Source organism: Cavenderia fasciculata (assembly GCF_000203815.1).
Source record: "Cavenderia fasciculata unplaced genomic scaffold Scf_Dfasci-G-o-80e12.f1-5, whole genome shotgun sequence".
Taxonomy (NCBI): Eukaryota; Evosea; class Eumycetozoa; order Acytosteliales; family Cavenderiaceae; genus Cavenderia; species Cavenderia fasciculata.
The window spans coordinates 2,671,201-2,686,461 of NW_004457735.1; the positions used below are offsets into that span (position 1 = coordinate 2,671,201).

A 15,261-nucleotide genomic window follows, 5' to 3' on the forward strand; every position below is an offset into this window, starting at 1 on the left:
AGATGAAATTAAAGAAGAGTGTATGCAGTGGTCCACATTCAAACCCGCCACAAGTGACATGGCATGGGTTGGGCACACCCACACACAGACTTTTTGAAAAAGAATGCAGGGAGCAGCTCTTTGTGGTTGTTGATTTTGCCCATGATTTGTTTTTTTTATATCCAAGCCTCTCACAACCAACTGTTGTTTGTCACCATCAATCAATCAATCTTGTTATTTCATCTATTCTACCTATCTCTTCATATCTATCTATATCTTTATAAATACACAAAGAGAGGTCGTATTTTATAAGGCTGGGCTGAAACGCAAAAAACTACAAGATTCACACTAGCCACAACAACGAGCACGCACCTCTCCAACGAACAATCACAGAGTTATTTCGAGCAAAAAAAAAAAACAAAGACGAAAAGCTTTTTGCGCCACAAAACCAGACCAGCAAATTTACACCCTGTTATTGATATTTATTTATTATATTTATATTTATTTGCTACACTTGTTATTAATACGTTTGCTAGTAATTTATTTATTTATTTATTTATATCTAATTAATTTATTTATTTATTATTCTCGTCTACTGCGTTTGATCGCTCAATCGACCACATCCTACGCGTACATAGACTCCACACACACAGACCACATCCAACACACAGATACTTTGATCAACATCACCATCCCATTAGATTAAGCACTATTATCAATCATCATTATAGTGTACAACTCAGTCACTTTATCTTTAGCGCGCCAACAAACAAACAATATTGTTACGATAATCAATTCAATCAATACCACCACCACAGACCAACATACATAACATACACACACCACCACAATTTTACACACAATATACCCACAATTAACTTCGTCAGCAGCCGATCAAACCACCACTATTCATATCATCTAGAGCTACTGCGACTAGTGTTGACACACCCCAACTACCGCCAGTTCATCGATCAACAAAATCGTGGTAATAATAGCTATCAAAGAGAGAGAGAGAGACTACTGCTACTATCAATCAAACTACTCCATCCACCCTCCTCTTTGTGAAATTCAAAAAAGAACAAGACCCTCTTCTTATTCTGTTTTTTTAAAATTAATTAAGTGCTTGACCAACCAACCAACCACCACCACAATCAACAAACAAAATCAACATCATCATCGATTACCCCTTTGTTAAAACAACGATAACAATAATAACAATAACAACAACATAATCATATTCTTCTAGACAATTTGAAACAAAGGTTGATTCAGTAGATATATATATATATATATATTTAAAAAAAAAAAAGAGACAAGATGAATATAATATTTGGAAACAAAGAATTTGATAAAGAAGATTTAAAAATAGATTTAAGAAATCTAATTAAATTAGTTAAAGATGGAGACACTAAAAAAGTTAAAAAGATTCTATCTTCGAAAAAAGGAAAATATCTATTAAACGTACCAGATGAATTGGATCAAACGTGTATCATGGTGGCTGCACACTCTGCAAACTTGGAGATGTTTGAGACTGTATTGGGATTCTTTAAGCTCCTAAAGATTGATCTCAATCTACCAGACAAGAATGGATACACAGTACTGCATCTATTATTTTCAATGACTGATTTGGAAGCCAAATTCCTTATCCTTTTACTCGAACAACCAGATCTTCAACTCAACATTACCAACCGTGATCTCAATACACCATTCCACTACTTTTGTCAAAAATTCAGATCCAGCAGCACTGTCAAGGAGGTATTTAGTTGCCTCGTGACAAAGGGTGTCAATGTCAATGCCATCAATCGAAATGGAGAGTCACCATTACACAAGGCCATCTTTAATACCACACTCGCACCTACCATGCTCGGTCTCTTGCTAGAGGCAGGTGCCAATGTCAACGTCACCAACAAGAATGGTGAAACAGGACTTCACTATTGTGTTAGAATGGGTCGTACCGATCTCGTAACACTCCTTCTCAAATATGGAGCCGACAAGGATATCATCAAAGATGGTAAAACTCTCTATGATATTGCAATCGAAGAAAACTTTACAAAATTGGCTGATTTCTTAAAAGATGGTAGTACAACAGAAAAAAATAGTATGTTTTCATGAATTAATACAAATCAATTATTTATAATATAATATTAACAATCATTTAATTTTATTTATCTTCTAGCTGGATCAGCAACAGAATTAATAACATTATTACAAAATCCAACTTTGAGAGAGGATTTTAGACAATTTCTACGAGAGGAATTAATTTGTGAAGAAAATATATCATTTTGGTTGGATGTTGAAGCCTATAAACATTTAAAGATTGATACTGCTCTCAGACTATTCAAAGAACTCTATAGAATCTATGACAAATACATTCCAGACACTTCACCATCTGAAATCAACGTACCTTTTGGCATTAAAAAAGACATCATCTCATTTATCAAAACTATCCCAACACTTACTGAAATTGAACAACAAATGCCACCACTTACTTTGAATATTAACCACCATAGTAATAGTAATAGTAATATTAGTAACAGTGCTAGTAATAGTAATAATAGTTTAGATATTCCATCTACCAAAACCACACCAACCAATTCACCAACCCTTACCAATAATGGTGCTAGCACTGGTATGACTCCACCATCCATCACCATTCAAATCTCATCTTCTCCATCCAATTCATCCATTTCTTCTGCCAATCCAAGCAGCAATAGCAATACACCTGTCCTATCACCATCACCAACATCTTCATCCTCTTCACTCACACCTCCACCATCACCTCCAGTTTATGATTTCCAAAAGATTCAATCCGTTTACAATATTGCACAACAACATGTTTTTATGCTCATGGCCACCGATTCCCTATCAAAATATAAAAAACGTACAAGAAAGAGTAAAGGTTATCATTTGGGTTAAAACAAAATATCATGATCCCCACAAACATTCTTTCGACAAAAATAATAATAATTATAATAGTACTATTTAGTTTATCATCAAATCGTTAATCAGATCATAAGAGATTTAATTAAATTTTCCCTTCCCTTCCTTCCATCCATCCCAATAATCATTATCAATCAAATACGTAATCCAAAGATTTTTTTCCCTCCTCCTCCTCCTATTTCCACCCCTTCTTGTTGCTTTTCAAAAAAGTAACTAGCCTTTAACAACAAATCAAATATAACACCAACCAATAATTAATAATAATAACTATCAATAATAATAATAATAATAATAACTTTAGTTATTCAAAAAATAAAAAAACCCCCCTTGTATTATATTTATTTTACGAATTGTTTTAGAGTTCTTGGTTTAATTAAACCTTTATGATCGAGGTATGTTGTGAATGGTAATGTTTTAAAAACATTGATATCAATATCTGGTGAATCGATGAGTTGATAAATAATTCTTAGGTTGGTTGATTGTTTAATGACATTTCCATAAAATGCAATCAATACTTTGAAACATTCATAACTAGAATCTGATATTGCACTTTCAAATAGTTGTTCCAAACATTGAGCAATTGGTTTGTCCATGACCAAGTGATAGAGTCCAAAATCTTCTCCTTTACATCTACCTCTTTGAAATTTTCTTTCAACTAAAGGTTCCAAAGTATCATTTTCATCTGAATAACTATATCTTTGTTTTTTTCTTGATTTGTTATTGTTGTCAAATCTCTTTTGAATTCTTTTATCTTTTTCATTTTCTGTCATTACTTTTAAAAAGTAATCTAGAATCGATGATGCATCTTGCTCAAAGATACTAGAGAGCCAATAAAATCTTGAAACTAGGAAATCTGGATCTTTTCGATTTGATTCAAAAACATGTTTAATAAACTCTAGTTGATTAAATCTAATTGCATTTCTAATACAAGATACAGAAAAGTATTGTGTTTTAGAGTGTTTGATAATTTTGTCAACCAATTGTTTGTTTCCAGTTTTAGCAGCATGTGCCCAAGAACAGTATTTAAATTCTCTTGTCTCTTTAAATTCTTTTTCAAGATTGAGAGATTTTGCATACTCTTTAACCATTGCAACAATACCCATGTAACCTCTGGTGTATGCAATACAGTACATATTACACAAGGTGGCCATTGTGGGCTTATATGTTTTTTGACCTTGGAGTAACCACTCGACCATTCTATATCTCCCAAGATTGGTTGATAGTATGAGTTGTTGGTTATAGTTTTTATCTGATTGGTGTCGACTATTGTGGTAAATGTAATAGTCTTCTGTTGGCTCCTCTCGAGGACACTGATAATTAATGTTCCACTTGTCACAAAGCTTTGACATGAATAGTGCCGATACTGGAACACTGACCAACACCTCTGGATTCTCCATATCCTCTTCAACTTTTGTCGGATTGGTATATAATAGATCCAATAATTGATGATTATCTCCATTGACAGAATATGCAATTAATTCCTTTGTCCCTTCCAATGAACGACACTTTTGAGCCAACACTTTTATCATTTCCAAGTTTTGAGTTGCAATCACTTTTGCAGTAAATGCCTTCGAGTATTGAATTAGATCATTATCTGCAAGATATGATAGGGTGGCTGCATTTTGAGGTACAAATTCGATTTTAGCGCTGCGTTTCTTTGGTACGACACATTTGACTTGTTCCAATGACCCATATTCAATGATTGGTTGGTATCGATATTCTCGTACAATCGGTTCAAGAAATTCACCCAATTTCTTGATACCCTTGTATTTGTAAAGATTTTTATATCCTTGTAGCTTTGGTTGAATACCAATAAATCTCATCAAGCCAAGTACATACATTGCACATTTTGTCTTTTCATCTGATTCCTCTTTGCAAATGAATTGGTCAATGTACCAGTTTGATTGGTCATCTGCAGCTTGGTACCCTTTGGGATCTTGTAATTTGCAGACGTGTTGGAGATAATCGATTGTTGATTGATCGATATCATCACTCTCTAGACAATAATGGAGAAATGTGATAAGGGCGCTGGTCTCCATCTTGGCCAAATCCACACCAAGTCTATCCAAGAGTGAGATATCACAGAATTGGTGTATGTTGAATATATCCAACAATCGAGAGGATAATGGTTTAAATTTTGATATCAACTCTATCATACCAACCAAATCTTTCTTGTCAAGAAATGACGGTTGTATCTTGTCCAGTGCCATCTCAAATCTTGCAGTTGGATTGATACCATCTTCTAGTTTGTATGACATGCCTTTTGCAATATAGTCTGCCAACTCTACCTGTATTGATTGTACAGCAATCATCAAATTATCGTCTCTTTTGAATTCTATTGGTTTTGGTATTTTATGAGTCTCTAGTATCTTGTAGATTGTTAGATTGCCATACATTACTGCAGCCTCTATACAATCAACTGCACAAAACCACTCTGGTCGCATATTGTAAAAGTAATAAAACAGTTCCATCTGTTCTGGTGTGTCACGTATTGAACAAAGATATTTGGTTAAGTCATAGCTCCATTTCAACTGATCTCTACCAATGTTTAAATATTCTGTTGTTTCCTTGTTTTGTAATTGTTGTTGTTGTTGTTGTTTGTATTGTAAGTGGTCTCGGTCAAGTTTCTCTTTCATCGCACCAATATGTCCATGTTTCAAGTACCAAACTATATCTTTGTGTGGCAATTCATTCAATTTGTAATAGTCTGTTGGCACGGTATGATCTCTTGCCAATACAACTATCCTCTTTAACAATACTATATTACCCAATACACTTTTAATAACCTTTGTTCTATAGTCTTGACTATCTGGGTTCAAACTCTTATCACCACCACATATCTAGATATAAAATACAAAGTTAGTAAAGATATATATATATATTTATCTTTGTTTATTTTAACTATACCTATTACAAACATACACTTTCATTTATTGGTATAACAATAGGTATTGTTTTAATTGTTTTTGTCATTATTTCTATGTTAACAACAACAACAACAACAACAAAAAGTATATTTAGTATTATTAATAATGACCAATTCTAATTTCTTTCCATCTCCTCCCTTTTTTTTTCTATTAAAACAACAACTTTCCTTTTAAAAATCAATAGGTTTAGTGATGATTTGATTGGTAGAGAGTAGTCTGAATTGAGTTACTGATTGAATGAATCAGCCGAGCATATCCAACTGCATTGAGTTCGTTGGCACCAGGGGCTCGTTTCAACTTGTTAGCACAAGAGTCTCTGTCGTCCCGAAGGATGGCTTCTTTGACTAGTCATTGTGCATTTGAGTACTTGTTTCTGGTTCCCCCGACACTGGCTTGAAGCCAATTTCCCACTTAGGGATTATCGCCATCTCAGACCTTCCCATATTATGGAGTATCTAATACTTCTTCTTTTGTTTGGTTTTGTGTAGGTTGTTTAGTCCTACCGATTTGTTTCATCTAACGCCCGATTTAACCAATCATACATTCACCGCGCCCAACCAGTACCTATACTCATCGATACATATATCATCACAACGATTCACATGATCGTCTTTTATGGGTCATCGACTTCAATCAACAAAAAAAAACGAAATTCAATGATGAATTTCATCAAAACTATGGAAAATTAATTGAAACAACATCATCAAATAATAATAGATAGATAGATAATATTATCTCCTATACCAATAATTAATGGTACATGTTTGTCAAAATTTTTTTTAATTTGTTTTTTTTTTTTTTTTTTGTTTTGTTTTATTTTTTACTCTTAAATATAAACTTGATGAACATCGTTACCTGAAAAGGTTCCCATGCAAATAGGACATTTTCTTTTTCTGGTATCAATATTTGAGTATATACATTCCTTACAAAACACATGAAAACATTTGGCAATGACATAATTCTTTTGACGATCATTGCAAACTGTACATCGAAGTCTTTGATTAATATTCTTTAATTCCTCTTCAGCCTTTGATGCCGATACCGATGATGGAGCATTTGCATTTGCTTTATCTAATTTTTTCTTTAATTGTTGTTTATCCTCCTATAAATAAATAATAATAATTAGAATATTGTTTGTTTTTTTTTTATCTTTTTGTTTCCATCGTACTTCTAATCTTTTAGCTCTATCAGATTCTCTTTCTAAAGCAAAAATTGATTCATCAGCTTTTTTGTGCCATTCTTGATTTTGAAGACTAAGATGATCTACTTGAACCTTTAGTTCTTGTGAATGAGCAGCGGTTTCTCTAGTGATACGTTTAAACTTTTCGAGTTCAAATGAACAGGCTTGGAAATCATCGCTAACCTTTAGCAATTGTTTTTGAAGTTGTGAAGCCTTTTCATCCATCTTGGACAACAATTCATTTTGTTGTTTTAATTTTTCTTCGATACGTAGGGCCTTGTCCTCAGAGGCCATTTGACTCTCTCTCGAGATTCTGATGGCTTGTTGCGCCTTTATATTCTCTGCCATGAGATGTGCATGTGTATCTTCCTTGTCTGACAATTGTTTCATCAGACGTGTATTTTGTTCCGTCATTTTTTCATATTCCTTGCCCATACTGTCAATCTCCCCCATCAATGCCTCGGACTCTTGACGATGAGACTCTTCGTTGCCACGCAATTGTGCAAGCGATGCCTCTAGTTCACGCATAGTCTCTTTATGTTTTTCTTGCACCGATGCAAGTTGTTCGTTGTGACTCTTTTTAGACTCTTCAATGTCTCCAATCTCTTTCTCCAACTCTTCCACTCTATGTTTAAGTTTGTTTTCACTTATTCTAAGATCTTGTGAATCTACTTGTTCAGATGAACTCGATTTTAATAATTGAACTGATAATTGTAATTCTTTTTCTTTTTCAATTAGTTTTCTATCGTAAAAAATAAAAAGAAATTGATTAATAAATCTCTATTCTCTATTCTCTATTTTTCTATTTTCTATTTGTCTATTTTCTATTTTCTATTTTCTATTTACTTTTCTTTTTCTTTTAATTCTTCATTTAATCTTGTAGTTTCTCTTAATTTTTCCATAATTTCTTTAATTTCCAAATTCTTTACTTCTATTTGTCTATTTGCCTTTTCTTCGGCCAAGATGATTTGTTGTTTATAGTCTTTGTACTTTTCGATATTTTCCTTGAGAGTTTCTATTTCTTTTTTGATTTTGGCAATGTCTTGATCCTTTGATTCGAGAAGCATGCGAGATTCGGTAATATATTCTTGCGATGGAACGTTTGGATTCCGATGTTCAATGATTTCAATCAGTTTCTCCTTTTCCGACTTTAATTCGGTGGCCTCTGCCTCGAGTTGGTTGATTCTTCTCTCGGCCGTTTGACGACGCATGATTTCGGTGGTCTCGAGGTTCTGAAGGTCTTGACGTCTGCTGTTGGACAGTTGGATGAGATCGGCCTGCAACTTGGCACAGAGACCACTCTTTTGCTCCAACTCCTCGGTCATAAAGCCCATTCGCTTGGTGAGGATCGAGTAGCCCATGGTGTGTTGGATTCTCTCCTCGGGTATGTTGCGAATCTCGACTTGCATCTGCTGGAGGTCTTTGAGCAGGTTGGCCTTTTCCTCTCGCAATTTGCGTGCCTCTAACAATCTGGCATCCGATTGCTTTTGTAGGTCGATAAACTCTTCACTCGCTTGTATAAATGCAGAGGCGTCCTTTCCATTGACACTGTCGCTCTTTGGTGTGGTTGGGTTGCTTCCTCCAGTGCTGACGCCAAGATTCAATGTGGCGTTGGGGAGGTTTGGTGAAGACAAGCGGATCGACGGGATCTTGGGAATGTCATCCTGCAATTTGATCAATTTCTTGCGTTCCAAATGCAATTCATCAGACGATCGATAGAGCTCCTGTTGCAACTCTTTGATACTCAATTGATAGCTTGATGACTGGTCTGCCAAATGACTCGTTTGGTCATTTAGATATTTAATCTGAATTTGAAGCTTGTCATATGCATTTTGAAGAATTTGATTATGTTTTGATAATCTTTCATTTTCATCTTTTAATAATCTTTCATAATCATTTGATGTTATATCTAAAACAAAATGAAAGAGAACAAAAGATATTAGTATAGGTCTAAAGGAATAAATATAATATTCATACCTTTGGATGATTTTAATAAACGAAATACAGTATTTGATAGAGAATGTTCTTTGAGTACAGATTCAACAATCTTTGAGAATGTAGATTGTGTCTTTTTGATTCGATTTTGAAGTGATAATTCCAAACTATAATCATCATCTAATGGTGATGGTTCAGATATAAAACTTGCAAGAAAACCATATGATGATTCAATTGGTCCATTATTATTATTATTATTATTATTATTACTATTATTATTTGTTCCATTATTATTATTTGTATTGGTTCCATTCATATTTGATGTTGATGATGGTGAATCGTTATTATTATTATTATTCAAATCATGATAAGGTGAATCGATATCTAATTTTGCTGCTAAAATATTTAAACCATTGTTTAACTTACAGAATAACAATAAATGATTAATATCTAATTATCCTCATTATCTCATTTCTCTCTCTCTCTCTCTCTCTCTTTTTTTTACATACTTGATCCCAAACTCTACAAAGAGTACTCATTATCTCTTCAGATGTATGTAGTTTCGATGACATGTTCCTAATCTTGACTTCTTTATCACTAATTTCATGTTTCTGTTCCTCTACTCTGATTTTCATTGCTCGATTTTGGAATAGTAATATATTTTGATCCTAATAACAATGCAAAGATTAAAAAAAACAAATATTAGTCTCTTTCTCTATTCTCTTTCTTTCTTTCCTTCTTTCTTTTGTTGACTTACAGGAGCATTTGGACCACTAGCATTTAATGCATTGGAGCTACCCGAAAGAGCAATTGTTGAAGGTGAATCGGAAGAAGATAGTGCGCGTTTGGTTGGACGCCCAGAAGGTGTTCCATTGTCCTCTGATGGACGTTTCTTATCATCAGATGTTTGATCCATTGTTGTTGATGGTGGTGGTGATGGCGGTGGTAGTGTAGTAGAATGCACTTTTGATCTTGATTGGTTATTGATATGTCATAAATCTATATGATATATCACTAAACTATCTATCTCTCCCTGTATCTCTCTTACTACTACCCAACGACGATGACCTATATAGTTAGAACAGCCACTAAACTATAACCTTTTTTGTAAAAGGATAGAATAGAATAGAATAGATTGAAAGAAAGAGAAGACTATAGTTTCTTCCTCTTCTTCTTCTTCTTTCTATCTGTCTGTCTGTCTGTAACTAATATCACTCCTCTCTCTCTCTTCTCTACTAACTACTAATAGTCTAAAAATAAGATATATAGACAATCAATTGATTATGTGTTTGCGATGATGGTGATGTTACTTTTAATGGTCCCTCTCTCATTGTGAGTTTCAAAAAAAACAAAATTTACTTTATTTTTTATTTTTTTTTCAAAAGCTCTCTTTACCCAAATGCAATATTGCAAGAATATTAAACTCAGAAAGACATAATTATAAAGACAGATAAATATTTGTGAGAGGGAAGGATGTTTTGGTTGTTTTATTTGCGTTTTATAACATTTGTTGGAACTATTGTTATTCATTCTTCCAGTCGATTTTTTGCTTTTTTATTACTTTTTTTTTTTCTATACTTTTTTTTTTTATCTTATATATATATACAATGATTATATGTTGTGTTGTTGAAAACGATAATACTAGTTGGATGATGTTTAAGATCTTGAATCCAACTTTTTAAAAAAATAAAATTATTATTATATCTAGTTTTAGTTGTAGTAGAGGGAGACGATGGATGGATGGAGGATGATTGTAATGTAAAATTACTATTTTGTTGGTTTGGTTTGTTGAAATATCAATCTTTAGAATAATAATAAAAGAGTAGTAGAGAATTTAGAAACCATGAATCTTGATGGAATTCTTTGGAACAATTTGCTCTTCGATGAGGAACTGGGCAGTTTCCTTTCTGTGATCACCTTGGAGTTGAACAACTGTACCTATAGTTTCGTCCTCTAAAAGACTTCCATTACAACAGAATTCCTATATTTATATATATATATATAATACAAGTGCAAATTATAACTGTTAGAATCAACATGATCGCGCGTGTACTCGTCGTCTTGTTGTTGTTTGATTCGTTTCATCATACCTTTTTGAAAAACTTGAGAATCTTCTTGAAATCTACACCCTTTGGGAGACCTTCAATGGTAGTTAAAGCTTTACGTCCACTTCTTTGGAAAATACGAATGTGAATATACAATATACTAGTATCTCCACCTAAGTTTGTGTCATTGGCAAAGGGGTCGGCTGAAGTAAGATTTTGAATAGAGGTCATACGCGGAACTTGTTGAAACAACGCTTTTTGGTTGTGATGTGGTGATAATATATATAGAAACCTAAAAGAAACTAAACAAATATAACTACTAACTAAGAAGAAGAAGAAGGAGAAGATGAAAGAGACAAATAAAATATAATAATAAAAAAGTTAATAAAATAACTGTGTTTGTCGACCAACACAGACAGCAAGAAACAAAGCAAGGGTTGAAAAAAAAAATTGAAAAAAATAAAAATAAATAAACACACAAAAAATAGGGAGAGGGGTTGTGTGCGAACAGGAGGAGTAGTCGAATAATGTTACTTCGTGTACAACTACATTTGAAACAAAAGAGAGAGAAAGAGAAGAGGGAATCAACAACTATTATTAGATTATGATAAGGAGTGAGGGAGGGAGGGAGGGAGGGAGGGAGGTGGAGTTGTGTGTTACAAAGATATTGTTGTTTGTTTGTTTGATTGATCTCGATTATTGGTGAATATTATTATTATTATATATGTTTGGTTGTAGTTGTCTTGAAGATGGATGATGTAAACAAGAGGCAACAACCAAAATAAACTATAACATCTCCCTTTTTACATTCTTTTGATTTAAATGATAAAAGAAAGATATCGATATCGATATTTGCTGTTTGCCTGCATATGTTGTCTGTCTGTGTCTATGTCTATGTTCAATAATGTTGTATATATGCATAGCTAAACCTACCTTTCTTGCTTTCTTTGTTTGAATGATATAAAACAGTCAAATATAATAAATATAAAATTTTGGAGAATGAAGTCTTGAAAGGGTGTGGGTTTGGCAATTTCAAGAGACGAGAAAAGAAAATAAATAATTAAAAATATTAATAAAAATTTATATATTTTAATAATAACTGACATGACTGTTTTTCTTGTTTAGCTTCATGGAACTATTGAATCTTTCTATTTTGGACCAAATGAGGGGTCAGTTGATGAAACCTAAACTAAAATTCCGGAAACTCAAGATTAGATTATAATTATTATTATTTTATTTTATTTGAGCGAGAGAGAGTTGGTTGGGATGAGAAAAAAAATAATACACAAAGTTCTTTATTATATATATATTGGGTTATAAATTTGTATAGATTTGGGTAGTATAGTAGTAAAATAACTAATTAAAATTTGGGTGCCTTAATGATTTGTACAGAATGATGATAGATGTTTGTTATATATATATATATAAATATATGTATGTATGTTATGTATGTATGCTATGTATGTATATATGTTGGTAATGTGAAGAAAGGTATGAAAATTTGTTTGTTTGTTATTAATTAATTAAGCTGAAGGAGTTGAAGATGAAATGGATGGACTGGATAAACTATTATTATTATTATTATTGTTATTTTTATGTTGTTTCTTTTTATATGATGATTTGAAAAGATTGGTAGTCAATACTTCAATATTACAAGGTGTTGATGATAGTTTTAATAATTTCTTGTCTAGTGGTACAAGATAGGTGGTGTTGTATAACTTTACAAGGTCGTAGTGACGATAGTTGACGGCGTGTTTGATGAGACATCGGAAAAACTTGGATTTCTTAAAGGACGAGTTGGACTTGTCAATCTTGTAATTGTCCAAGAGATGGGACACTATATGGCAGTTACCATTGAAAGTGGCCGAGTTGATTAGATATTCGAGTGTTTGGTGGTCAGTCTCGAGTGAGTGTTTCGATACAAGATGTTTCAGTAAATCCAATTGTCCCCATATACAACAATCAACTGCCACCTTGTTTATAATTGCTCTAATTGGATCTTGTTGTTGTTGTTGTTGTGGTTGAGATTTAGAATTACCATTATTATTTGGTTGCGATTGTTGTTGGAGACTATTTTGATTATTTTGATTATTTTGATTATTTTGATTATTTTGATTATTTAATTTATAAATATTACTTGATCTATTATTATTTAATTTGTTTGTTGTTTTAGTGGCACCTCCAGCAGAGGTCATTTGATTAGGTGGTGCAAGAGAATTGTTGTTAGAAATGGTCGATGATGACCTTCTAGTTTGTGAAGAGTTGATTCTAGAGTGAATAGAGAGCATGGCGTCGAATAATTCAATGTCACCAATCTTGGCGACCATTTGCCAGATGGATTTGGAGACAGATACATTGTCGATGAGGTTGGTGGCGAGGATTGTGCGCAGTGCACTGTGGTCACCGTCTGTAAACGAGCGGACAAAGATCATTTGTAGCTCGGATGGGGTAAGTACTTCAGGCGACGAAATAAGCGCCAACACTGGATCAACAACAGTTGGTTTGGAGCTAGAGTTATTGTTGTTAGAGTTGGCACGAGCTTCTAGAATTTCAATGGGATATTGGGAGACTGGCCAATCGACTGGTTTACGGTAATGATAGGATGTGTCGAGTGGCAGAGACTTCAAATGCTTTTTAAAGTAGTCAATGATATCGGTATGTGCACCAAAATAGGCGATTTGGATGACTCGGCTGGTGAGCGACTCGATGTTGTTCTCCAAGAGGTAGTGTACGATACCTAGATTACCGCGTTGGCATGCCAAAGGGAGGAAACGTGATATATGGGGATTGGCAAAACTCTTGTGCGCAAAGGTGAACAACTCGACGTCGCCGAGGGCAACTGCGCTCTTGAGGATATAGTTGGACATATCATTTACAAGTTTTTGTTTGTTGAGGTATGCCCAGCGAATGTAGAGTGTGTATAGCTGCGGTCCGCTCATGTTGGCAGTGACGGGTGGGATCGTGTTACGGCTATCACGCTCAATATACTCTATAATCTTGAAATGGTCTAGTGTGATGGGGTGCTCTTGGTAGTCGAGCAGTCCTATTAAAAAGGCGTGGTACTCTTTAATCGAACCCGTTGCAAACACGAGTTTAAAAGACTCGTATATACGCTTGAAAAAGCCAAAGTCACCACAAAGACACAAATTCTTAAACATGCCATCGATGGACGATGCCAAAAAGAAGCCGATCCTGTCGAATATGAATTGAGCCACTTTAACAGCTTTGCGTTGAACAGCTAGTGTAAAGAGGTGTGGGATGGAAACAGACTGTTTTTGTAAGGGAGATGTATGTACTAGATTTACAGTTGGAATGAAATTATTTTGTGGTTGTGGAGGTGATACAGAATTTAGTTGAGGTGAGTTGAGTTGATGATTATGATTATGATGTTGTTGAATAAACATTTGGGGTTGAAGATTTGGTGACCCCATAGGTGAAGAAAATGTACAGTCGGGTGACCCCGTAGTCGAAGAGGAATAAGAGGGTGATGAAGATGAAGATGAAGCAGAATAGGGTGATGAAAGGAGTAGTTGGAAGCTGCCTGATGGGTTACCAGAGACACTACTTTGGTGGTGAATAAATTGGACAGTTTCAACATGTCCGTTACAAACGGCTAGTTCCATGCAAGCCAGGTTCAGACTCCACAGTGAGGTGGACATTAGAAACATGACAACGTCCAAGTTGCCAGTCTCACACGCCCGCTCAATGAGACCTGGGTTGAAAAAGTATTCTCTCTTTTCGCGAAACACATAGCTGAATATATTCATGTCCCGACAGTGGCCAGCGAGCAGGTCGATTGCCTTGGCTGTGAATATAAGAGGTTTGCCACATTTAATCTTGTCGACCAACAAGTGGAAATAACCATTCTTGCAGATCCATTCGGCCGAGTTTAACGACTGATATCTCTGATAGACCAATGGTTTATATGATACATTGCTTGAAAATACCGATCTACTACTCCATATATGTTTGATAATCCCCTCTCTTAGTGATTCATTTGTAAATATTTTGAAAAATAATGATGTCAAATAAATTGGTGATGGTTGAGATGGTTGAGTAGTTGTTATATTTTGTTTTGTAGATGGTTGTTGTTGTTGTTGTTGTTGTTGTTGTGGTAGTTGTAGTTGATAAACTGGTTGTTGTTGTTGTTTAGTTGACATTTTTCCAAAACAACTTCAAATCAACTTCTTTTTAGAGTTGGAATTCAAAAAAAAAAAAAAAGTAAATAATAATAATAATAATTATATTAATTATA

General features: G+C 34.0%; 4 protein-coding genes across 4 annotated transcripts; 1 reads left to right on the top strand and 3 right to left on the bottom strand.

The window, feature by feature from the left end:
- Nucleotides 1-1,296: 1,296 nt before the first annotated feature.
- DFA_05861 (uncharacterized protein) lies at nt 1,297-2,895 on the top strand (the record flags this gene model as incomplete). The annotated part of the gene is made up of 2 exons (XM_004361521.1): nt 1,297-2,077; nt 2,156-2,895. 2 exons carry the CDS (start codon nt 1,297-1,299, stop codon nt 2,893-2,895), a joined length of 1,521 nt encoding a protein of 506 aa, XP_004361578.1.
- A 362-nt stretch (nt 2,896-3,257) lies between these two features.
- Nucleotides 3,258-5,892, bottom strand: DFA_05862 (uncharacterized protein; the record flags this gene model as incomplete). Its single annotated transcript, XM_004361522.1, has 2 exons — nt 3,258-5,759; nt 5,842-5,892. 2 exons carry the CDS (start codon nt 5,890-5,892, stop codon nt 3,258-3,260), a joined length of 2,553 nt encoding a protein of 850 aa, XP_004361579.1.
- A 780-nt stretch (nt 5,893-6,672) lies between these two features.
- Nucleotides 6,673-11,237, bottom strand: bre1 (RING zinc finger-containing protein; the record flags this gene model as incomplete). The annotated part of the gene is made up of 11 exons (XM_004361523.1): nt 6,673-6,948; nt 7,015-7,768; nt 7,873-8,539; nt 8,771-8,935; nt 9,004-9,357; nt 9,467-9,629; nt 9,719-9,924; nt 10,568-10,635; nt 10,730-10,762; nt 10,839-10,942; nt 11,052-11,237. 11 exons carry the CDS (start codon nt 11,235-11,237, stop codon nt 6,673-6,675), a joined length of 2,976 nt encoding a protein of 991 aa, XP_004361580.1.
- A 1,292-nt stretch (nt 11,238-12,529) lies between these two features.
- Nucleotides 12,530-15,166, bottom strand: DFA_05864 (uncharacterized protein; the record flags this gene model as incomplete). The annotated part of the gene is made up of 2 exons (XM_004361524.1): nt 12,530-13,995; nt 14,119-15,166. 2 exons carry the CDS (start codon nt 15,164-15,166, stop codon nt 12,530-12,532), a joined length of 2,514 nt encoding a protein of 837 aa, XP_004361581.1.
- Nucleotides 15,167-15,261: the final 95 nt, after the last annotated feature.